The 26,726-nt window shown below is 33.7% G+C and overlaps 1 protein-coding gene across 41 annotated transcripts in view; it reads right to left on the bottom strand.

Annotated features, from left to right (window-relative positions):
* The window catches only part of CSNK1G3 (casein kinase 1 gamma 3), a 104,164-nt gene that overhangs the window by 3,743 nt on the left and 73,695 nt on the right, over nucleotides 1-26,726 (bottom strand). For 6 of the 41 annotated variants that reach the window (XM_045394164.3, XM_045394163.3, XM_045394165.3 and 3 more), the window contains 7 exons: nucleotides 25,138-25,223; nucleotides 24,789-24,873; nucleotides 22,381-22,529; nucleotides 21,532-21,627; nucleotides 17,761-17,856; nucleotides 8,136-8,242; nucleotides 7,604-7,627 (listed from right to left, as the gene is read on the bottom strand). In XM_045394164.3, the coding sequence (XP_045250099.1) occupies nucleotides 7,604-7,627; nucleotides 8,136-8,242; nucleotides 17,761-17,856; nucleotides 21,532-21,627; nucleotides 22,381-22,529; nucleotides 24,789-24,873; nucleotides 25,138-25,223 (643 nt within the window). The remainder of the gene's footprint in view (nucleotides 1-7,603; nucleotides 7,628-8,135; nucleotides 8,243-17,760; nucleotides 17,857-21,531; nucleotides 21,628-22,380; nucleotides 22,530-24,788; nucleotides 24,874-25,137; nucleotides 25,224-26,726) is intronic. The other 35 variants (XM_073994112.1, XM_073994113.1, XM_073994114.1 and 32 more) reach the window with 11 other exon arrangements.

The raw sequence follows: 26,726 nt of genomic DNA, 5'->3' as shown, positions 1-26,726 counted from the left end.
TGGCACAGACAAGCATGGTTGGGTATCCCTGATTTCCACTGAAACCCTCTGTGGGTGTGTGGGCATGTTTATAAATCACATTTTGTAATAAAAGCAAAGTATATTTATACACATGGTGATTTCATCACCGAGAGCTCCCAATTCAGACTGTGTGTAATATGACCTTATAAAGATGTTTCTATAATTCTTACCAATCTATATTCATAAAAGAATAGCTTTGGCCCGGTGCGGTGGCTCATGCCTGTAATCCCAGCACTTTGGGTGGTCAAGGTGGGTGGATCACAAGGTCAGGAGTTCAAGACCAGCCTGACCAACATGGTGAAACCTTGTCTCTACTAAAAATACAAAAATTAGCTGGGCGTGGTGGTGGGCACCTGTAATCCCAGCTACTCAGGAGGCTGAGGCAGAAGAATCACTTGAACCCAGGAGGTGGAGGTTGCAGTGAGCCAAGATTGCACCATCGCACTCCAGCCTGGACAACAGAGTGAGACTCTGTCTCAAAAAAAAAAAAAAAAAAAAAAAATAGCTTCAGGTGTCCCATCCAGCAAAAGATTACAGAAAATAACATAACTTCTAGATATGTTTTATATACTTCCGTGAAATAAATGTAAACAGAAATCTACATTGTCCAGTTAAATTACATAATCTCTCTACCCACGTTATCTTTAGTCAAAAATAATTTTAAATTATTTATTGTGATTTCTGCCATAATTATGAAACGACTATGAGGGTACTGAAAACCAAATTACACAACTGCATTTTTTAAGTAAACCAAACAGTACACATCGACTAGACCATGGAATGTAAATAATAAAGATTCAACTAGAAATATATGTAATGATGAATGTTTATCAACTTTACTCTCATGGAGATGACTAGCAGAAAGAACGGAAATGGATTACCCAGTCAAGAGCCTCGAGAAGAGCTGCCACAGTACAAGACTACAGATGTAATAGATTTGTTCTGGATTTAAAAAAAAAGTCAAATTTATTTTTACCTGTCAGCTACCTAATATTTCTCAAATCTCAATTACTTTCTAAAAAATAAAATCCTTTACTCCAAATGAACCTTTAAATTTAAGACTTAGAAAAGAGAAGAAAAATGTCCAAATGGCAGAAAGCAAGACATAAAATAGGTATTTAGAAGTGACAGAACAAATACTTAGAATATTAAATTTAAGTATATAGCCATATTTCAATTGAAATTTATTGTTTGATATAAAATTCCTTTAATAATGCTCACTATTCTTAAACACTGTCCTTTCAAATTCCAAATAGATTCTTTCAAAGTTTTCTAAAGTTGTATTAGCCCTTTGAAATGGGTAATTTAATGTAATACAGATTTTGATGAACAAGACCAAGTCCTAGATTTTCTACACTTGTATCAGCAATTTACTTTGCTTAGTTTGTATTTCCAGTACTGAGAGTTCTGAGAGTTGAGATCTTCACACTTAAGTAATCTTTCCTTCAACAGTGTTTTACTGAACTATGACAAGCACTTATTTGAAACTAAATAAGATTTTCAAATAAATTCTAACGGCCCTTAAATTCAAACACAATCTAAAAAGGTTATCTATTTTAAATAAATCCCACTAAATAAAGAACACATCCTTATAACAGATTTGCAAAAGTACAGCTGGCATGCTATTAAAGTTACTACCACCAGAGGACAGCATTGCCTTATGTGATACAAATACATCTAAACACATAGATAAGAGAGAGGTGCAAAAAATATGATATACTTACAGAAGTTAGGAAATAAATTGATGTTTTAACCTTATGGCTTATTTCTTAAGATAAAAGCAATTACCGAAATAGCTAATTTATAGCCTTAGAAATTAAGAAATCAGGTCTCATCTCAATTGCTTCTTCTTCCCCAGCACTTAATCTGAAACAGTGCTGCTCCCATGTAGCCACTTGATCACACTATTGTTTTATTTTTCTGTAATAACTTACTCTTACTTTGAAATTATTTTATTTATTATCTGCCTTTGCACTAGAATTTAAGCTTCATAAAGGACTGCTCAGTTATAGCCCAACAAACTGGCACAAAGTTAGTACTTATTTAATAGTGGTCCTCTCACTTCAGCCTCCTGAGTAGATGGGACTACAGGCACCCAGCTGGCAATTTTTTAAAAATTATTTTTAGCGGAGACAAGATCTCACTATGTTGCCCAGGCTGGTATCAAACTCCTGAGCTCAAGTAATCCTTCCACATCAGCCTCTCAAAATGTGAAGCTACATCTCTACTCTAAAATTATTTGGGAATAAATGTTAAGTCCTAAGATGAACTTTAGAAACAACTTTAGTTTCTTTAAATACTATTAGGCAACAAACAGGCAATCAAAACGGATCAAAGTCCGAAAACACACAAAGGCTTTTGCTATTGACACCGCACCACCATTTCTCCTTTGTTCATTGCCTTTTTCTTCATCTATTTGCCTTTTCTTCCTGGATATATGTCATATACTTTCTTCTCTCAAATCCACCCAGAAACTGAAGCATGTTTTCCTATCTGGATATGATGTTCTTATTTATCCCTTCTAAGATGACTCATTGCTCACCCTTTGGTTGAGAGACTGTTGGTACCTCCTAGACCTACCCACGTAGGACTCCAGGACCTAGCTTCTCCTGACCTGGGTTGATGAGTGTACAGAAAGTATATTTTATGGCATCTAATCTTTAATTATTTCACAAAGAATATTTCCCCTTAAGGTTTAAACCTGAAGTGTAATTTCGTATCTCTGGATCTCTTGATTTACAGAAAAAACAAGGAACCGTTTAGCTAAGCAAAAAGAGTTTAGATCAGAGAACAAGATCATCTACAAAATTACTCCACCCAAAAGCCTGCAGGCCCATTTTCATCTCCAACTTCTTCCTGCCTGTCCACTTGCAATTAGTCCCTTAAGTCTGAAATGACTTTCAAAATTTTCCCATCTTCTCATGTTGGCTTAGTTCAGAACTTTTCAACTTGCCGCCACCACTGCTAAGTGCCTTTTAAAGGACTTCCCAGTCTAAGTCTCTCCTCTCTCCAATCTGTCATCCAAATTGCCCCCATCATAAATAAGGCCATGCCCTTTTCCTCTTAAATCTCATCAATGATTCTACATTGACTAAAGCATTAGGTTCACACAGCTCTTCGGAATTTGGTTCCCAACTTATTTCCACCCTCCTCTTAGTCTCATCCTCCATTAGGCTTCCTTCCCAGGTGGCCTATACTATGGATGGAAGGAAGGGAAAAGTAAGAAGAAGCAAAAAATCTCCTTGCCATTCCCAGAATACGCCAAGTGGGATTTCTTACCTCTGTATCTTTGCATATGCTCTTCTTTCCACTTAAAATCCATTTGCTCTCTCCCAAAAGAGTGACACAGTCTCTGTCACTTTGTATTATAATTTTTATACCTCTCTCTTCCTCACTGAACTGATCTCTTGAGGAAACATATTATTCTTTACTTATCTTTACAGTTCTAGAGACTATCAAACTCCTGAACACTCAGTATTATAGAAACTAAACAAATGGTCCCATACTGTAATCTTAAAACATTTTTTAAGGAACAGTTTGTTTACTAGAGACTACTAACCCAAAATATAAATTCTCCATCTAGTTTCATATGAAAACTTAATTTATATTCTTAAACCATTTTCTGCAATCTGTTGAACCCCAGGAAGTGACATAAGCCTCATAACTGCAGCCAAATTAATTTTCCTAAGGATCAACCTGATCATAGTTTCTTGGCTTAAAACCACATGTCATTTCTTGGCTTCCTTTCTTTTGCTGAGAAAGATAATGTCCAAATTTGTTTACTGGCTACCAAGGCCCTTTGAGATTTGGGAAATTAGCCTATCTCAATTTTCATTAATGTGTTCATATATTCTCTGCCTGCATGAGTTACTCCTTGGACTGGTTCAATTCTTTCCTTGCTCCAACCTCTTCTCCCTGACTCCTTCCACCCATTTCCCTTGCCAAATCATTCTCATCTTTCAGAACTAGTGTAAATGCATCCTTACCCATGAGGACTTCTCTGATCTTCCCAACTAGGAGGACATACTCCATTTTCTGAACTCCAGTAACAATTATCCCTCTCCTACATGATTAGCAATCGTGTAATACTTTGTATTAGACCAATGATCCTTAACACTGGCTGCTCCTTAGAGTCACCTGAGAAGTTTTTTAAAAATACTGATAACCAAGCCCCACCATAGACCAACTAGTAAAATCAGAAACCTTGAAAATACAGCCCAAATATTAGCACATTTTTAAAACTCCCTAGGTAACTATAATGTGAAATCAAGGTTGAGAACCATTGTATAAAAGTTGTTGGTATACGTTCCATCCAACCTAATGGTATACAAACTTTGACATACCTTAATAATCATCATATTATCAAACACACGATAATCTGTTCAGTAAATGTTGGAAGACGGAAAGAAAGAAAAAGAATAAAAGACGGTTTCATACTACTTAAAAAGTAAATACTTAAACTATTTTGTTCTCCTAAATACCTGGAATGAATGATGAAGGTGCTATCATTTGTATCACCTGTCTTAAAATTCTCAACTACAGTAAACAAGAAAGACAAAACCTCATTACTAATGAAGCTAATTAGCTTTCCCATCATTTTCCATATGGGAGAAAGAGTATTTTCCATCATTTGGAAATCAAATATTTACCCCAATGAGGTACTATTCTCAGGAAACATGAGGATGCTAAAATGTGCATTATAGAATACATTCTACTTAATGGGGTGGGGTGAGAAGGATCTCTGCTAATTATAGGTAAGACGAAAGATGAAAAAGAAATTCTGAAAGAGAATTCTAAGCATGTCCCTAGTTATGTGTCAAATGGTGGCAGAGAGAAGTGTAAGATGCAATTTAGAAAAGGAGCTGGGTATGGTGGTGTGCACCTATAGTCTCACCTACTGGGGAGTCTGAGGCAGGAAAATCACTTGAGCCCAGTAGTTCAAGGCCAGCCTTGGCAATATAGCAAGATTCCTATCTCTTAAAAAAGAAAAAAAATCATGCCCAAATTTCTTAGTCACAGATTAAGAGGAGATGAGGAACACAATAATAAACTTGTAGAAATGTTAGAATAAACCTAAAGAAAAAAATCTTGTTTAAATAGAATGTTTATCCAGCAAAGAGGTAGGAAAGTTCTGAGGATTTCTGTAACCTACCTAACCCACCTGATGTAAGGCTTCACTGATATCATGAGTTGCTATACTTTTTTTAAAACAACCATTTTATTAAGATATTTTTCACGTTATAAAATTTATCCTTTCAAAGTATATAATTCAGTGTGTTTTAGTATTCACAACTGAGCAGCTATCACCACTATCTAATTTCAGAACATTTCTATCACTCTATAAAGATATCCCATCCTCCTCTTCCCTGCCCTGGGCAATCACCAATCTTTTGGTGCCTATATATTTGCCTATTCTGGACATTTCATTTAAATGGATTCACATAACATGTGGCCTTTTGTATCTGGCTTCTTTCATTTAGCACAATGTTTTCAATTTCATTTCTTTATATTGTCAAATGGCAGTCCATTGTATGGGTATACCACATTGTTAATTATTTAGTAATGATTTATTAGGACATACAGCCACTAGGAATCTGAGGATGAAAAAAATCCTTGTTTTCAAGAAATTCAGTAAGTTTCAAGAAGTGGGAAGTATATAAAGAGGATAACATAGCAAAGGCAGATTTAAGGAACCAATGCTATATAAAGTTCAGAATGGAAAACGGAGTTGCAAAGATAGGCAGGGGCCAGACTATGACAGGTACGAGAGGCCTTGATGCCATGCCAAGAAATATGGCAGGCAATGGAGAACGCTTCCTATAGGAACAGCCTTCCCACCACTTCCTTTTTTCACATCCTCCAGTGTCTACAGATAGGGACCCAAACACACACCCACACTCATCCCAACTGCATAAATTACTATGCCATTCTTCAGAGCCACTTTCCATCAAGTATTCTCCGATCATCCATGTCAGCAAGTAATCTTTATCTTTACAACCTCTAACCATTTTTAAAAATACCTTTTTCATCATATTAATCATATACTGACATATACTAGTACAACTGCAATCTTCCTGCTGGCTTGTACTTAAGAACAAGGACAGTATTAGGTATTTCGGAAACCTCAGCAGTGTAACTGCTAAATGAATAAATGGATAAATTTAATAAATTTGATTAAAAGCAAGTCTCCAGGAGGATGTAAACACAGAACCGCTAGTTTCAGTGAAGAGCGTGGGTATGGAAGTAAAAATATAGAACACAGATAAAAGAGGCACAAGCCCAAAAACAGAGATGAGAAATGTCACTGGCAGCTGGAAGAGAAGAAATAAACAGGGGTAATAATAGCTATTGAGTACCTGCCGTGTGCCAGACAAAACACCAGGGCTTTATCACATTTAATTTTCTCAACCTATGAAGTAGGTATTATTAGCTTCATTTTACAGAAAAAGAAACAAGCTTTCTTGAAGGTAACAAATCAGTGGCAGAAACAGGATTCTACAAACTATGTTTAACTGCAAAGGACATGTGCAGTCGAATCTGTCACACCACCACCCTACTTTCCTGTCTTATGATTGTACCTAAAATTCACAAAGATAAGCTGTTGTTTTTATCTCTGATTTAAAAACACACAAGTAAGACTATACTTTCAGGGATTTATTTCTGCGGTTCATAAAAATATACAAGTATACAGCTAATTATATCTTGAAATACACTAGTCTTAGTCACACTGTCAATACATTCTATAGTCAAAAGTGATTAAAATGGATTCTTAATCACTGCTCTTTAAGAAAAAAATCCACGAAAGTTTCCTAATTTTGCAGCCAGCAAATGAGCATTATTTTGAAAATTATATAAGGTGTCTTTGGATATAAGTAAAATATTTCAAAATTTACTAAACTAAGCAACTTCCTTTATTCACTCCCAGTCTGACTCAAAATTTGTCCTGAAACTGACAGAAGCATTTTAAGCACAGTATTACAACTAAAGGCAAATGTCAGAAAATAATTTAAATCCCCAATTATTTCTATTAATACTACTTTCCATAATATCTGCAATTATTAGTAACTATTTAGATGAGGATTTTTAAAATGGCTTTCTCACTACAAGGTTATCATGAAATTTATCAATATTGTATTCAAGGGCAATGATAACTGGTTAGTAAATGAAATACTGTTTTAGTGATACTACTGTGGGGGATGAGATCTGCTACATGTATTTAACAATTGCAAACAGAAAAAAGAAAGCTTAATGCAAAAATCTATCTATTTAAACAGCAAATAAAAACTATTATAAAACAAATGCACAAGCACAAGCAGGGTTGGTGTATCATCTATGCAATTAAAAAGTGGCCCCAAATCTATGTCACTTAAAGTAAAAAAGTTGCAGCAGGCAAAAGAGCTCCTCAAACAATTATTTCTTGCTTTTTCTGAGCTATCTTAATGATATCAAATACTTTTGAATAACTTTTACCAATTATAATTGCTGTGTTGAGAGTTTTGTTTTCAAAATACACAAAATGATGCTAAATATTTGAAATTACAGTCAACGGAGCTATTTCTGCCTGCCTACACTTGAGACTCACCACATGTTCAACACTTTCTGGCAGCTATACACACACACAAAAAAAATACAAGGAAAAAAAAGAGAGACAGAGAGAGAGAATCAGAAACAGCCCACATTGAAATTATCACATTGTTTTTCATACTTTTTTCCAAGCAATGTTGTTATAATTTATGTTTTGAAAAACCAATTCAAAATATTAAAACATGCATTTTATAAAGTTAATATTTACTCTTATGCTTACAGAAAAAAGACTGATAGTACATCAATAACTTCCATGCATCAACACTCCTAAAACTCAAAAGCTAAAAATAACGCTGTCAATTATAAGAATTTGAACACAGTTCTTAAATATTTTGTATTATTAAAATATTTACTGGAATAGAACTGTTTTAAACTTATTCTAGTGATTAAAATAATTAAGTATACCACTTGTTTTGCATGCACCTATTACCTAAAAAAAATTTCCTGAAATAATTGTATGTAACTATAAATCTCAAACATGCATAATTTAAAAACAGAGAGTTACTAAAACAAGTAAAATAAACACATACTTGGTTTCATCCATCACTTCTACTTCAGTAGGGGCTGTGATGGGTGCATTTGAACGTCCTGCGGTGGGGTCATCTGTGTTTAACTCTCCATTTGTAGAACTTACAACCTGTTTAAAAAAATTTTTTATATATATACATATGTACACACACTCATAAATATACATACATACTAAATAGGTTATACAAGGATAAACATAATTAAGGTTAAAGTATTTCAATTAGAAAGTTAATGTGAGGAACAAAACAATAGGTAGCAACGTGTTCATAACTAAATACAGTAATAGGTCTAGCATTGTATTAAAGATCAAGGTCATCTAATACGTGCTTTTCAACTTACTTCCTTTCCTTTTCGAAATCTCTGTCTTCTGTCTCCTTCCCTCTGGTTTTTAAGGCTAACTCCTACATGTATGTCTCAATCAGTTTCCTCTTGTGTGCCTATGTCCTTTGGCACCTTGCTATATCATGAATTACTTTCCTTGAATATTGAAAAACTTCAATATTACTCCTTCTAATGGACCCTTCACTTCAATCTGCAATTATGCTCAAGTCTCCATTTCAAACCGCCCGTTTAAATAGACAACACCATCATTCACCCAGTTGTTCAAATGTAGGGGTCACTGTGATTCCTCTTTAACTTAAAACCCACATCTAATCCATCAATGGCAGATCCTGTTAAATCCTTCTCTAAACATATCCCATACCTAATCAGTTCTTACCATCTCTGTTAATACAAGGACTCCAGTCCAAGCCACTATGATACCTTATGTGATTAAGAGCAAAAACCTATTATCTAGTCTTCTGCTTTGTCCCCCACTCAAAAGTATTGTCCACACAGCAATCAGGGTGCTCCTTTTAACATGCAAATCACATCACATATAGCTCCCTGCTTAAAACTCTCCAACTGTTGGCTTCCCGTTTCACTTAGAATAAAAAATCTATACTCCTTACACAAATTGACAAAGTCCCACATGATGTGATGCCTGCCTACCTCTCTGATCTCACATCACCTTCTCTGAAGCTCACTAGCCTCCATCCAGTATGTCAAGATTCTTCCCACTTACAGGCCTTGGCATTATCTATTGTCACTGCCTAGAATTCTCTTCCTACTTATTAGCTGACTTCTCATCTTTCAGATTCTCAAAGAGCATCTCTGAGACAGGCCTTTTCTATCACACAGCTAAAAATGTCTATGCTGACACAGTCTTTTATGTTACACTCTATTTTAAATTATCTGTACAGTATTTATCAGTGTTTGTGTTTTTCTTATCCGCTTGCTCATTTATTTGTTGTATTTCTTGACATCCGTCCCTACCTCCATTAAAATTAAGCTCCAGGGCAACAGAGACCTTGTATTGTTTCCTGCTACGCCTGGCACAGAATAGGCACTCAATAAATATTTGTTGAAATAAATGAATGCATGTACGCATGAATGAAATCCTGAAACAAGATAAAAATCATGCGGAAATTCCCAAATTCTCCCAAATTCTCTTGTTACCGCAAATTCACCTTATTGTCCCATTTCTTCCTTTTCCCTCATCACTAAACTTTTTGGAAAAAAAGTATATAACTCACCACTTCCATTTTTATAAAATTTTCCATGTGTTTATTCCTTTACTCCTTGCAATCAGTTCTCCAACCCTACATAAGAACCCTAATAAGAGTTATCTTAAAGGTTACCAAAGATTCCTAGAAAATGTACCCAGGATACTCTGCTCAGTGCCTCATTTTCTTGTACATCACATCAACTCACTTGGCAATCGCTGAAAATTCTGAAGTAAGTTGGGTCTAGACTCAAAGCCTAGCTCTACCACTTACCAGCTATGAGACTCTGGGAAAGATACCTTACCTTGCTAAACCTTAGTGTTCTCAAGTATGAAATGGTGAACAGTAGCATCTAATTAACAAAGCTGACACGAGGGTGAGATGAGATCAATATATAAATGTCAACATACAAAGCACAGTGCCTGGCATATGGGAAGAGCTCAATAAATGGTCGCCATCATTATCACTATGTTTCATCTATAATCATGGCTTCAACTATCACCTCTAGGTAAAGGACTCCCTAGGCCTAACGACTCACCCATATCCTCAGTTTGCTAAGCCAAGTTTGGCACCTCAAACTCTGCATTTCTGAAGGAAAATTTATCCTACTCCCTCTGAAATGTATTGCTCTTCCCATGGCTCCCATTTCAGTTAAAGCCCTCCCATCTTCTAGACTTCCAGACTCAAAAATCTAAGAATTCTCTTTGATGCCCCTCCTACTCACTACCTAATCTCTTTAAATGAAATAAAAGGTTAGCAACACTGGCATGGGCTACAGAGTTGACAACTGACTATTAGACTTAAAAGTAGTATTTATAGTACATTATATTTTTAAAACTTAATTAAGTTCTTACTTTAGTCTACAACATGCTAGGCACTGTTCTAGGTATTTGGAATATCAAAGTAAGCAAGATAAACATCCCTGTCCTTGTAGACCTGACACTTTAGTGTAGAGAAACAAGACCCTCTCCATTTCCAAGGAAAGTATTAATAACTACAAATCAACCAACATATTTGAGTTAACTTAGGAATAGTAGAAATTCAGTTTCCTATATCCTATATGGAGTAAGTACTTAGAAATGAACACTGCATTTGTGCCTACAGCTGAAAACACACAAAACTGCCTTGATAATCTTCAAAGGCAATCTACAGAAAAGAATACTCTTACATCTAAGCATGCCTCTCCTTTTCTGGGGTACTTGCTTCCTCCTTTCTGTCATTCTATTGAGTTGTAAATTTTTTCTCTTTATTTCTCTCTCTCTGAAAACATTTAAAAATAATTATCTGTTCTAATTATTGAACATAATTTGGTTCTTTATTCTTAATTTTGAAAATGTCAGAGCCTCTGCACTAAATTGGAAAGGAGATAGAAAGCAGTATTCTTATCTCACATATTCTCCACTACCTTGAACAGAGTACATGTATCCAGTACATAATCAAACAGTTCACTGAACAATTTCCACTGCTCTTTTCTCAACATACTATTCAACAGGTTTCTTAGTCTCCCTTTTGTTCAATGGCCCTAGAAAGGTAGAGGGATGCCACCTCAACTTACAGGCAGCTCCTCTGACATGTCTTCCCTTATTTTAAGCAACATAACTGAAAATTTTAAAACCCAGGTAGTCTAAATTCTAGCAACATTAATTACAACACATTTTCTAGCAACAGTGACTATATATACACTGCAATTATATAATCTGATTTACTTCAGTTCACAGAGGAAGACTTTTTATACCTGACTTTGGTAAACTTTATTTTATTGAAATGTTTCAAATCCCATTTTACCTGGTTGACCAGAACCAGACCAGAAAGAAGCAACATCTTCCTTTAATGTAAATATTCCAGGGTTTCCCAGATTCCCCAATCCTCTGAGTAGAGACTAGTATCCCAAGCTCAGAATAGAATCACTGTGGTAACAGAGTTAAGATAGGATATTGTTGTTGACCTTCATAAAACTGGCCTATTTAACACCAGTGACTTGAGACTGTATCATGGCATTAAAAGTATTTTCACTTAAAATTTGTGCCTTTTTGCAAAAGGGTTTTACAAAGAAGTAATGAAGATATAATACTGTAAATAATATATCATTATATTCCTGGAAGGCTAAAACAATCAAATATGTACAAATTTTTTTATAAGCCAAATTCTAAAGAACAATTCTATTTAAGTGACATTTCTAGAATTATAACTTGAACTAGAAGATGAGTCTCTGAAATACTAGTGTACATCAGGCTGATTTCTTAAAAGTATATAAAAATGGCAGATATTCTGAGGTTTGACATTTCAAAAAATAATTCAGGCATTATACAGGATTGTTGTTGTTCTTAAAAAAAAAATTTCCTCTGACATTCCCAATTTGACAAGAAACTTACTACGGTTCTTATTTTAAGAAGATTAAAAAAAAAAAAAGGCAACTAGACTCCAGTTTTACTGTCAGAATTTAAGAGGGATATTGGAGAAAGAGCTCACAAGCAAGTCTGAGACATAATCATAAACTTAACAGATGCCTGACAAATCCAATTCCAAAAGATGTTATTCTTATAGACTTTATAGAGTACAGACATAACACGTAGTATCTTTATTGTCAATGATTTTTAAAAGCCAATTAATGTACTTTCCAAATATAATGAATTCATACACATTAGTTATACTACTGTCTTCCTAATTGCCTTTTTTTTTTTTTTTTTTTTTGAGATGGCGTCTCATTCTGTCACCCAGGCTGAAGTGCAGTGGCACAATCTTGGCTCATTGCAACCTCCGCCTCCCGGGTTCAAGCGATTCGCCTACCTCAGCCTCCCAAGTAGCTGGGATTACAGGTGTGCACCACCATGCCCGGCTAATTTTTGTATTTTTAGTAGAAATGGGGTTTCATCATGTTGGCCAGGCTGATCTTGAACTCCTGACCTCAAGTGATCACCTGCCTCAGCCTCCCAAAGTGCTGGGATTACAGGCATAAGCCACCACGCCCCGCCTGTCTTCCTATTTGATATCCTGTAAGCAAGATTACCAAGTAGAGCCTTGATACAATGTATGAATTTACCAAATATATTAATTAGCCAAATTCTCATCTATCCAATCATCTATTAGAAATTCTAAAACATATTTATGTATTCAGCTTTTTTAAAAGGCATCTATAAGAAAGCACACTAATGAGATATATTAATAGTTAAAAGAGTGACTTCAAATAATTTCCTGAACCTGTGTTACAGTATACATATACTATATGAAACCAACTTCTTTACATATCCTAAAGACTAAAGGCATAATTGGTATTCTTGGTATTGCAAAAGATGACCCTAAAGCACAGTGACATGCTCACAAACTTTCAACAAAGATAAGCCAAAATGGATTTTCAGTTAACTCCCACTCAGGATAATTATTTTCCTTGATCATCCCAGTCTTCAGAGATGTTACTGTAAATGTTAATGCAAAAAAAAAAAAAAAAAATCATAATACTGATTTACCCCAATGACAATAGATAAGGAATTTCCTAAACTAGATCAAAGGAGATGAACTACAATTTATGTAATAAAGGCATATAACTATACTCCTTCCACAACCTCTTTTGCAGATTTCAGTACCCCAGAAAACTATGAATAGAAAGATGTGATTGTAATAGTCACTAGATTTTGTTCCTTGTTAATAACTGCATTTTCAAATATTTTATAGACTAAAACTAGTATTAGAAATGTTTTATAAAGGTCAGTATTCACAATTAATGTAATTGAGATAATGGTATCTACTATTCCTCTTGACTTTTAATCACGTATGTTTTATTATCATCTCAAGATACATTTGCCTAATCCTTTTCCGTTATCACCAGCTGTATTTTTATTTGTTCTGATGCTTTATCGGCTGAAAGATCAGACTGCTTATTACAACAATGAATGTTATTCTTTCGTTTTCCTCAACAATGCCTGGTTGCACAACATATATGCACCATTTGTAATTCTGCCCCTTTTTCTCCCAAGGGCTCAGAGTCACACTATTCGTTAGATTCAAACCAAAGACTGTACAACTATAAGAGATTTCCAAACAATCAGGAGGTATTCATAGTACATGTACATAGTACAAGCATGTAAACAATTTTTCAGCAGTGTCCTTAATATTTGTCTTTTTACCTTTGCTTACAGTTGCCTCTATACAGGATCAGATTTTCAGTTGGCACTGAGCTCAATGGATTTGTGCTACAGTGAAAAGCACAGCTAAAATGGAATTAGAGATTACTACTATCTGTTGTCAGTGGTATATTTTAAAACCTAATTTTGGGGATCTTGATTTGCCATGTAGAAACACATCAAAAAGGGGTAACAACGGAACTTTTCCTCAGGCCCATACCCAACTAAACTCAACCTTCTAATTCTTTTCAAAGTCTTTCATTTCTTGTTATCCCCACTACTCAATATTTTTCCTCAACTACAGACTTTTGACAGCTGTATCCCTTATTTAGACTTGTCTCCTTTCAATCTAGTCTCCAGCAAAAGCAATCTTTAGAAAACACTAATCAAACTTGGTCTCCCAATCCCCTTATGGCTACCCATTATCCTCAGAATAAAGCCAAATTTAGTAACAAGACCCGGTAGATGCTTTGTGATTTACCTCCAGCATACCTTCTCAGTCTCATTTCTCAACACACACCAGCTTAACTAAATCAGCTTCTCAATATGTCTCTCTCGCCACAACCTTATTCATACTGTCTTCACTGCCTGGTATACTCCTCTCTTGACCCCTTCTATCTTCTTCAGTTGATTAACTCCCACTGATTCTTTATGTCTCAGTTTAGATGTCACTTTCCCCAGAAAGTCTTGACTCATCCAGGTTAGGTGCTTTTCCTATCAATTCTCCTAGTACCCTGTGCTATCTCCACGTATCACCCTGCGTGTTCATCAGCCTTCTCCACTGACTTCTTTATGGACACAGGCACCATGTCTTTATACACTTCTTTTCATTCAAAAAAACCTAGAAGAGCCTAGCATATAACGAACACTTAGCTATTTGCTGAGTAATGAATGGCCAAGACACTGAATGTGGTTAAGTCTGAGTTTCTCAGCCATATTTATTATTACCAGTGATTCTAAGAGAGAACCAAGAGGGGCACACTTGATTCCCCTAGGGGTTTTCCAGAACACAGGCTGATACAAAATAAAGTTTTTAGATATTTGAATATTATTCTTATTCTCGTGAATGGAAAAAGTTTATCGAATGTACAGCTGTATCTTTTTAGCTACTGACTTAATATGATTGAACTAAAGAGATAAAATTAGAAAAATCCCATTCATCAATGCTTTCTTTTGACTATACCTCTAATACTTCACTTCCCAGAGATCAATAAAATAAAACTACTACTCAAGTTTCTTAATTTGCAAAAACAACAGATTCTACTTATCTAACATTTCCTAAGCCTCAAGCTCTATGCTAATTACTCTTTAAAATTTTCACAACAAAACCATAAGGTAGAGGAATTGTTAAAATCCTCATTTACTAATAAATAAACTTGGCACAGAATTTGAACTCAAATCTGACTGCAGAGCTTGGGATCTTAACTGCAACATCATCAACTTGGTAACTCTATGTCTGGTCTGCTATACAGTAATTCTGGAAAGGTGGGGAGTTCAAATGTAGACTCTGCTGGTAATTTCCACTAAAAGTACATGTGAAATAAATATCTGAGGATCTTTCCATAGGTCAAAAATGGCAAGAGATTTCATCTTATATGTCAACTCTAAACAGCTTGGAATGATTTTCAGTGCTGCACTGACAGCAAAGATCAGTTCCAAGGAAAAGACTGCACTGATGAGGAGTGAAAGCCATAGTTTTACCAAGTCATTTTAAGTAACTGTTGATTCTGTTTCTGGATATCTTAAATGTGTATCACATTTCAACACCAGACAGCTACCTATAATGATGGAAATGTCTTTCCTAAAATATCTATCTGATGATATACTCTTAGTATGTTTGTTATGAATAATTGCCATATAAAGTCTTTGCCTCTCCTACAAAGCCAATGCTTGAAAGTTTGTTCAACAGGTGATTTAATGATCATTGCACAAAGAAGCCCAAGGCAAATTCTTCTCATACTTTTGTATTACTAAAAAGTTTTTTTCTCTATTTCTCCTCCATCAGACAACGAGAGGAATATTAATAGAACACATTGTTTCCCTTTCTGCCTTCATTTAGAATCAAACATAGTATTCAATTATAATAATATTAGTTCAAATTTCAGGTACTTTTCTTTGGTCTTATTATGTTTTAATTTATAATTTCATTAGTCCAATTACACAAGGGTCATACCATAAATTTTCAAATAATTTTGAAGTGTACAGGACATAAATTATAAATGAATTCAGTCTTTATTTTGGAGTGGGAAGGATTCAGGCATGATCCTACTTAGGCTGTCATATTAGTCCATCATATCATGTGTCAGTTAATATTATAAAATACATGAAGTCAATGAAAATACTATTCTTTGTTTTACCTATGTATTTATGTATTACTAGAAATCTATTAAGTTGATCACTTATTGAATATTAGGATGAAGTCCAATGTAGTCTCAGTAGGCTGAAAACTCTTAGAAATAATGAGAAATGAGCAATGTTCAAACACCTCTGTGAAAACATGTGAAACAATAAACATGAAGTAGTGAAATAATGAGTGAATAATGAAATTCATTGACCCTTTGAGCCACCTCAGGGAATCACATACGAGTAAGAAGAGGCTAAGAAAATAAATCTGGTAATGGTACAGAAATGGTAGGACAATTTTCTAATAGTGCCTTAATTGTTGCACTGAGCAAAACACTTGCACACATACACACAAACTTAAAAACATATGAACATATATAGATATGTACAAAATATAGTTTGTGTTATGCAAATAGAATATAATTTGCTTGGTTAGCTTTTCTAACTATATGAATTGAGGTCATAAAAATTTTTACAATTTAGATACCCTTACCTCTAAGTCCTTCACCCTAGACTTTTATAGATCTACTCAAATAAGTCTACCACACATTACTGAAAATTCCATAAACTACAAAAGTCTACAAAAGTACTTGATTATATAATTTAAATTACCTCTAAAATTTAATGGTGAGAAAGACTTGAGAGCTCATAAGATTTAATTTTTAGAATTCAAATCAAGAAAGAATAGAATCCAGAGTACAGAATCAGTTGATTAAATATATACATTAAGAAAAATGCAAATTTGATAAAATTGCAAATTATTCAGGTGAAAATATGTAAAGAAAAAATAAAAATATAAAAAAAATTCTAAATAGAAATGTACTGAGATAACATTTGTTATCTCACTTACTTTAAGCTTTTAGATTACCTAAAACTAACGTTTTAAAAGACAATACGAGACGCAGCAATCTTTCCCTATTTCTACAATATACATAAATGATTAAAATTTACGGGGCAATGGAGGGCTGAGTACATATAAGTAGCTGTCTCTAAGTGTATAAAAAAGGTGAAAAGAAATCATAAATAAGGGAGTGCTTTAAATTTATCTAAAAAGGCACACAATTTATTGACGGGAGTATTAAACATTTGTCATCAAAATTTCCATCTCATATTTTTTATAAGTACAAACAAAACACGCTATTATAAAAATTAGGGTCATGTTTATTTGAACAATTAATCAGAAAGTATATTCTGAGTACTAAGGATGAAAAAAGATATTTAACTGATTAAGTTTAAAGGAGGCAAAGTCAATGAATGGGAAAAAATACAAAAATGTTCCATTAATTAAAGCATTAAAAAGACTGATCTTATTATTGGAAAGTCAAGTTTAATACCTATTTCAAGCATAATACTGTTTGTTTTTCTAATCTCCTGTATGACTTAAATACTGTTGCATATAGTTGCAAAAATGAATAAAGGAAAAATCTTGGTATTCCTGATGGTCTTTCTAGACCACGTTAATTTTGGCTTTTCTGGTTAAATAACAAAGGAATAGAATTATGGCTAGAGAAGTTCAGCAACAAATTTTCCATTAAGATATGAAATCATGCCATGAGTTCCAAAAAAAAGGGTTAGTTGTATAAATCTGGGTAATAATCACTCATGCAAAAATCAGAAAATACCTGTACCGAGCCACCATGTCTGTCTGCTGCAAGGTGAGCTCTCAAATGGTGGGGATTTGCCTGCTGGGAGTCCCAAGCTGCCCTGTGGTCTGCCGACTGCCATTTATTAAATGCATACGGCATGCATGGAAGAAGAAAAACCCAATATGTTAAACATCTTATCCTCATAATATATAAAACAAATGTATAAAAGGAAATTTAAAATACCCTTACTATTCTGAATCACGGTGCAGTTATCTTTGTATACAGAATGTGGAGTGATTTTAGCTAAGTTGTCAAATTGTGTAATGATCAACAATAAAAATAAAATAGAACCATAAAATTTTAGAAGTAAAAATACCTTAGAAATCACAGACTCTACCCTCTGGCTTTATAAATGAACTAACAAAGAACCAAAAAGGTAAAAATGCCATGACCAAGACAGAACTCCAAATAAATCATGGGCACGCTAGAAGCCCACCCACTATATTTTTACACAGTAGAGGTCATCACTGGTTTTCGGATGAGGAGCTATTTCTAGCAAGGTACAAATGATAGCCCTTAAATAACTGTACCTGAGATTCTAAAAATATTTTCTCTCTTGCTTAGTCCCCCATTTCTGATTGTGAGAATAATATGAGAAAACAGAAAAGTTCTTTGAAAAGGGAGAAGCACTATACAGAATACTATCAGAATATGACAAAACAAACATTTTTTTTTCTAAGTGATAATCCTATACATATGAATCTCTTTGCTTCCTTGATCTCCTTTTATCTGGTTCAAATTAAGGAATCCATATCTATGAAATAATCTGAAAACTCTTGATGTTTTTAGATCCCTTGGCAAATCTGCATGGCAAAACAAACCAGTAAAATTCATAATCTACCAGTAAAATTAAGACTAGTTTCTTAATAGGGGTCAACTTCTGTTTCAGGAAAATGTGGACAACACTAATAAAAAGTAGGGAGAAGAATATACTACTTAAGCTTTATTACATGTGTGGTTCTGAATTAGCTGCTTTATATTTTATCGTATTTTGAGGTAAATATTATCATCCCCTTCTACTGATGAAGACAGTGAGACATTAAGCACTTCCCTACAGTCACAGACCTAGCAAGGAGTACAAGAGGAATTCCAACTCAGAGCCTAATGCTCTTCCAGTAATACTACCCAGCTCCTTACCAAAATTAAATACATTCTAAAGCCTTCAGTACTCTTTTCTTTCTTTCTTTTTCAAACAAAGTCATGAAAATCTTGCCACAAAGTGCCAAGCATATTGGAGTATAGGGACCCTCCAGCATATTGTTGGCCACAGCAACCTTAAGGGGAGAGATGTAAAATTCAAGTAGACACATGAATAAATGTTCTGGCACTAAGCTTCCTAAATTGTACACTGCAAAATTACATACTCTGTGGCATAAAGTATGTCATTAAAACAATGATAGTTCTATAATGTCTTTTCATTAAACCCTCCAAATTCATAACCAGAATTAAGCAGATTTGTAGCTTAAGTTAAAATCAATCAGATGAAGTCAAGTCTAGAAAAGATTAAAGAATAAAAATGATGCTAAAATTGAGACAAATATCTAGGGCAATCAGCAATATTTTGGGGTCGTGGAACTCTCTAAGAATATAGTAAGAGCTACACATTCTCTCCTGAAAATAATTACAGGTACCCCACAATTTCAGGATCCCCTCAACTTAAATTTATCATTTGTCTAGGGGAATTACGAGGTTTAAGTCATTTGAAATAATCTTTCTTCCTCTGGGATTGTGAACTGTGGGTTTCTCGTAGAACTTAAGCTGCTTAGTGGTCTAGAGATATTTAAGAAGAGTTATTTTTAGATATACAACTTTTCTATCATGATGAAAATCTGTATATTCACATCCCAAATTCAATATATAAGGCTATCCTAAAGAATTGCCTACAAATTATATATACACATATATATACATACATACATACATATACATATATACACATACATATACATATATACACACACACACACATATATACACCCTACATTTAGTGCAACAAAAACTGGACAAATGAAACATGGTTCCCACTCTCAGTGAGCTTACAATCTAGTTAGCAAGACATGTCTGAAACATGTAGAAAACTAAAAGTCTAAAATATTAGATTTGTAATTTAATTCAACAATAGAGGAATTTCACTTATTATAATACCTAACAGCTCAAGTAGAGAATTTCTAGGAATACCATATTAATCTTCTTCCAAGTACATTCAAGGAATTAACTCTGGTTTATAAAACACATACTAAGTCTCAACTTCTGAGCCATTTCTTTCTTTATACAGAATCTTTTCACAGCACTCCAGCTGTCAACTAATTTTAATTTATATATGAAGTAATTTATGTATGAGATGCTTTATAGTACCAATTTTTCTAAGTCAAAAATGTAATATTAATCTTTTAAAATTGGCCATGATTTACAGCATAATATTGTTAAACACTCCCTAAAATGTAGCATTTTATTTTGCTATGATTTTTAACAAGTGGTGTTCTTTCTTTTGATTTTCATCCTGTTTTTATCTTTAATCTTCAATTAAACTTTGATGGGATAAACAATATAAAAGTAAAAAAGGATGGCACGCTATCCTTCTCCAGAAAGGATTGTAACAGAAAATTTCTAGCCACTCCTTAACTCAGCGTGATAGCAAAATTTTTAAGTCAAAGATGTCTTCAATAAAACTTTCTTACCAAAAAAAAAGAGAAAGAGAGAGAGAGAGAGAGAAATTAAAACACTGCCCAAAATTTCAACAGCTTTCCATTCCTTTACCTGGCCAGGAAACATGAACTCTCTACTTGATCAACTTCTATGCCTTATCTCAGACTGACTCTCTACTCCCTCTCTAATCCATCTCTACCTACTCTCTGCTCCAAACAAATTGAACCGCTTGCTATTCCTCAAATTCTCTATTTTTAAACTTCTGCTTCATATTTTATATTATTCACTCTCCCCAAAATGCCCTTATTTCTTCATTTCCCTTTAAAAATTCCATTCATTCTCTGGGTTTGTGTCAAAAGTTACCTTTTCCATAAAATCTTCATAGAGCCCCACATATGATCTCCTCCATGGCACTTTATTAGTGCTTTGTATAATATAACTTACTCTCTTTTTAAATATAGTTATTTCTGTATTTATTATAATAATAACAGTAACAGCAGACACAGAGTTTTGATTGAATGAAAGCTTACTGTATGCTATAAATTAACACGTATTATTTCCATTTTATAGATGAGGAAACTGAGGCTTTGAGAGATTAACTTATTTGCCCAGGGTCAAACCATATCCATGTATGCCTGATTCTAGAGAACTCAGTGAGCTCGTAGCTACAATACTGCTTTTAGTCACTGGTGACAAAATCATTCTTAAAGGTTATACATTCTTCTTTACTTCTGAATTTCTATAATGTGTAGAATAGTAGCTTTACAATAGCAGAAATTCAATAAATAATTTACTGAACTAAACTACAGTTAGAAAGATCAAGTGCTATTACAATTCATTCCAATAGGGTATCCAAATACTCCCATTCTAACAGAATATCAAATGTTGCTCAGTTTACACTAATTTGTACCATTAATTAGGGATTTATGATTAAACATTTTAATGCTATTATTAAACTAATAAACAGTGAAAATTAAGAGAAAATAGTTTATCTATTAAAAATATGTATTTTCAATCCTTCAGTATGTTTTATCTATTGAAGAAAAAAGTGTATGTTTCAATCATGAAAGGAAGATATTTCATATCTAAAGGGCAGCAAACCTGGTTTTTGGATTGTTGCATCTTATCTCTGTGTTGATGTGCTTCTCTGTTTGATGACAGAGCAGGATCTTGCTGAACTGCACCCACTGGAGTAGGCTACAATACAATAACAATTGGTATCAATACATTCTATTTCAGAAATCTTATTTAAAATCATTTATTTATCTGCTTAAAAGAATTAAGGAAAAAACAAAAGACTGTTAAATAAACTAAGGCTTTAAGTAAAGGCATCATTCTCAAAATAGGTTGTTAAAGCTAAGAAGATAAAGCAAAGAGAATATACCTAGTTTTTAAAGTGTTTTTAAAATATTTAAATTCTTTATAAAGTACTTATTTTTACATCTACAAAAGATCTAATGCTGCCATCACTTTTAGGTTACATTTTCATATCAAAATGATAAAAATGTGTATGTTTATGCCTCTCATTTCCAAAGCAAATGTATAAATAGAATAAATTTTCAAGAAAATTAGAAGAATTTTTAAAAACTATTAAAATTGCTTATTTCCAATATTTTGACTTGAAGAGACTTATACAAATTTTAATTTTCATCAAGGTATTAAAGTATTAAATTAATCATGAGAATATTACACAAAAAGTTATTAAGAACTAAATCAGGACGGAAGTTAAAAGTAACTCTTCATGCTAAAATGCAAAGAATCCAGATGTAGGGCTTTTGAGAAACTCAAAGAATACTAGTACGGCGCTACCTGCAGAAACGTTCTTTAAAAAACAATAAAATGAATCCTTTAAAACAACTATTTGTTCTCCACTCTTTTCAACTGAAGATACTGTACTATTAAAAAGACAACAGATACTATAAATAATATTTTATTACGTAGAATACTCACCAACTGTTTACCAATCCAGTCATATTCATAATCAAACATATATCCTTTTCGATCAAACAAGTCAGTAAAAAGCTTTCTTAAGTAGTCATAGTCTGGTTTTTCAAAAAAATCTAGCCTTCTTACATAACGAAGATATGTTGCCATTTCTTCTAGAAATAATATAAAAATTATTTGGACTATTCTTTTCTTTAATACTCAATAACAAAATTAAGTATCTAAAAGCACATTGTATTATATAAAAACACTTGAAAAGTAACAAAATTATATTTCAATTTAAATTTTTCTAAGTTAAATTACAACAAAATAAAAAAAGAGGAAAAGAAGGAAGGGTATATAGACACAAGAAAAATGAGAGGTTTAGTTTAACAACCACTATTTTTGCTTCATTTCATTAGGAAAAGCTAAAATTTTTATTTTTATAAGATTATTTTTAATATTTGGCAGTATGAGAAGTTGAATAAGCAGTTTAATAATGCATGATTAATCACAAAGCATCATATTCAGTTTACAAATTTAAAATTTTTTTTAAAATACTGGTGAGAACTGATTTATATGAAAGCGTCTGTATTGGCCTGCTGGATTTCCTTTAAAATCAGTGACATATACCAACTAACTAACAGAGAATTCAAATTCCTAACCTTGGTTTTGAGCAGTATTCTAACCAATCAAGCTAACAAAGGAAAGCTAAAACAAATCTCAAAAACATAACACAAGAGCACAGTGTAAGTCTTCTCTTAATTTCCAGTCAGATATTTAACAATTATTTGGCAATATACAAATCTCTGCATGCTATTGTAATTCCCAAATGTATTAGATATAAGTATTTTTAAGGGTAATACTTTTCAGAAGGAAAAGAAAAACAAACAAACAAAAAAAAAAATATATATATATATATATATATAAAATAGGCAAAATGGTGAGCAATTAGTAAAGCAGGGCATTTCACCATCACGACAGGGCACAGAAAATCACTACAGTAAGAGATGGTAAGTTACACCTAGCATTCACAGGCAGCCCCAGACAGTAGGAAAAAGATCACACCCAGCACAATGAGGCAATAAAAGTGGTATGCAGTGGCCTTCTTTATGTAGTGACTCTCCCACTATTCCACTTTCTAGCTAAATACCTGGCCAATTTAATTTGGCAACCCCATTTTCCCACTTTTATATAGGCTTCCTTAATGACAACTATCCTATCTGCCTACACCTAAACTGCTAGTACTATTAACCGATATTTTAAAAAATCTACTTCTAGATATTACAGCAAGAAAGGAAAATATATAAAGTTTGCTGTCAATGAATAATATAAACAAGCTTGAGAAAGAGCTACTTTCGTTATGTTGATGATAATATCATTATTACATTAATAATGCCAGCATTATACAGGAGAACCAGGGAATACTAAAGTGAGATAGGAATTCAGTATTTTATCTTCAAATTTAGTTCTCTTTTCACTTAATGTGGCTGCACAAATAAATCACAGTCATTATTTTAATATACTAACAAGTTATTCTTATTCCTTAATTGATTTAGAAACCTTAAGTAAATTTTTGTTGGCTTAATTTGAGTTGCCATAAATCTACTTGAAAGCAAAATTATTTTCATAAATGCATACAGCTCCCCAATAAAAAATTAGCACAAGGCCGGGTGCGGTGGCTCAAGCCTGTAATCCCAGCACTTTGGGAGGCCGAGACGGGCGGATCACGAGGTCAGGAGATCGAGACCATCCTGGCTAACACGGTGAAACCCCGTCTTTACTAAAAAATACAAAAAAAAAAAAAAAAAAAACCCAGCCGGGCGAGGTGGCGGGCGCCTGTAGTCCCAGCTACTCGGGTGGCTGAGACAGGAGAATGGCGTAAACCTGGGAGGTGGAGCTTGCAGTGAGGTGAGATCCGGCCACTGCACTCCAGTCTGGGCGATAGAGCGAGACTCCGTCTCAAAAAAAAAAAAAAAAAATTAGCACAAAACTAGTGAGGTCAGTAAGGTTTTACTGGCCTTACTTAATTTAAGTAAGTTTAATTTGAAAACTAAACCAAATCATACTTCATATACCTCCTTTGAGCTTGACATTGAGACCCAAATGACTAACACTGTATACCAAAACTTTGTAACTGGCATTTCTTAGCAAAAATTTTAACTTATTAAAAGTATATCACTAAAGAAAATATTACTTCAGCTGGTACTGATCAACACTATTAACAGATAGGATTTTCTTCTATTAATACCATTTGCAAAGCAAAGGTACAAAGTGTTCCTGTGGGTTCGGCATCAAATGCTGACATCCTTTAAATCATATTTTTAGCTCTTTTTTTTTTTAAGGCATAGAAAAAAAATTTATAAACTTAAGCAATAAAAATTAGCATTTCTTGTTTTCTGTATATAATGCATCAACCTCACATTATTCATTACCTGGAAAATTTTCACATAATACTTCTATTGGTGTAGCCCGTTTTGTATCTCCAATTTTCTGATACCTCTCTTTTAATGTGTCAGCCTAAAACAGAAAAAAAAAAATCTTGAGACTGTGGTAATTTAAAAATTATTTAGCTGGGGTAGCCTGTAATCCCAGAGCTTTGGAAGGCCAAGGCAGAAGGAATGATTGAGCCCAGGAGTTTGAGACCAGCCTGGGCAACACAATGAGCCCTGATGCCTACTTACAAAATAAAATGTTAAAATATGAAAATTGTTTACTTGGAAGAGAGGACCTTAATATCTTCATATTTCGTGAAATTCAATAAAGAAACACAAAAACAATTACCTTTAAGCCTTGCCAAGGAAGACTGCCTCTCAGAAAGTACATGAACATATGACCTAAAGCTTCTAAATCATCTCTTCTACTTTGTTCTGAAATACAAAAGAAATATAAATTTCACTTTTCTCTAACAGTTAAGGATGGAAGAATGGAGAGTTTGTTCTTTCATTATGTATAAATTAATTTTCAAAAGTTCAACATATAAATACAAAATACAGATATAGTACCTATAAGTGATAAATTATATCTATATAATGTTTTTACATTAAGATTATTGTGCATCTTTAAAATATTCCTTTATAATTTTTAGATGCTGTTAGAGATTTATTTTTCTGCTTAGATATCTATTCATGGAAGTACAGGTCAAGGGGAAAAGAGTTCCATGGTTAATCAGAGTCACTATATACTATAGCTCTGTCTTAAAGATTCAGAAGGTAACATATTAAAACTTCTGAGAAGTCTAGAGTTTAAAATGTTTAACTTTTTCAACCCTGCATTTCCTAAAGTTATATGAGCACAAAACTTCCATGATAAATATTCTCCATTAAATTAAACATGATTATGGGGTATTGTGTTTAATATATTTTAAGAAAAACTTGTGTTTGACACATACCAACCTTAATAACCCCTTCACTATCACCAAAAATACTGCTTGACCAACTGTCATTTTCAAGTTGTTGTAACAAAATGTCATTTAGCATATACGTGAATAAAGATCACAGACAAAGGCTCAGGGAGATGCTTATAAATATTTGTTGACTGAATGATATTTCAATTTTTCTGTCACTGACGTTAAATACTTAAGATTTCTCAATATTTTAAAATAATACCAAAATGCTAACTATCAATGAGAAAATACTTTAATAAGAGGATGTTTGTTTATGTGCAAGATGTTGTATCCACATCAACAACCATACTATTTAGGCAGTACTCAATGCTTTCAGAAAAGCAAACTTTTGAAAGTATGGATCTGAACTAGGATGAAGGGTCAGAAAAGGTTCTGATTTTTACTGTGTAAACATTCTATACTTGTTGATATGGTTTGGCTGTGTTTACACCCAAATCTCATCTTGAATTCCCATGTGTTGTGAGAGGGACGCAGTGGGAGGTAACTGAATCATGGGGCCAGGTTTTTCCCATGCTGTTCTCATGACAGTGAATAAGTCTTATGAGACCTGATGGTTTTATAAGGAGTTTTCCTGCACAAGCTCTCTCTTTGCCTGCTGCCAGCCACATGAGATGTGACTTGCTCCTCCTTGCCTTCTGCCATGACTGTGAGGCCTCCCCAGCCATGTGGAACTGTAAGTCCATTAAACCTCTTTCTTTTGTAAATTGCCCAGTCTCAGCTATATCTTTATCAGCAGCAGCAGCAGCATGAAAACAGATGAATACACTTGTTTTTAATAACACTTGTTATGATTTAAAGATACTATGTTTGCTTTTATTTAATCCATATATATACTTCCACCAGACTGCAAGTTGAAGAAGTATACATCAAAATTGGTAGTCATTAAGGCTACGAGACTGGAAGACTAAAGAAAAGATTTCAACTTGCCATTTCACAAGCTAAAAATGTAATATAATGGAGAGTTTTT

This window comes from Macaca fascicularis, chromosome 6, assembly GCF_037993035.2.
Source record: "Macaca fascicularis isolate 582-1 chromosome 6, T2T-MFA8v1.1".
NCBI classification, from domain to species: domain Eukaryota; kingdom Metazoa; phylum Chordata; class Mammalia; order Primates; family Cercopithecidae; genus Macaca; species Macaca fascicularis.
This window is presented reverse-complemented; position numbering and strand designations above follow the sequence as displayed.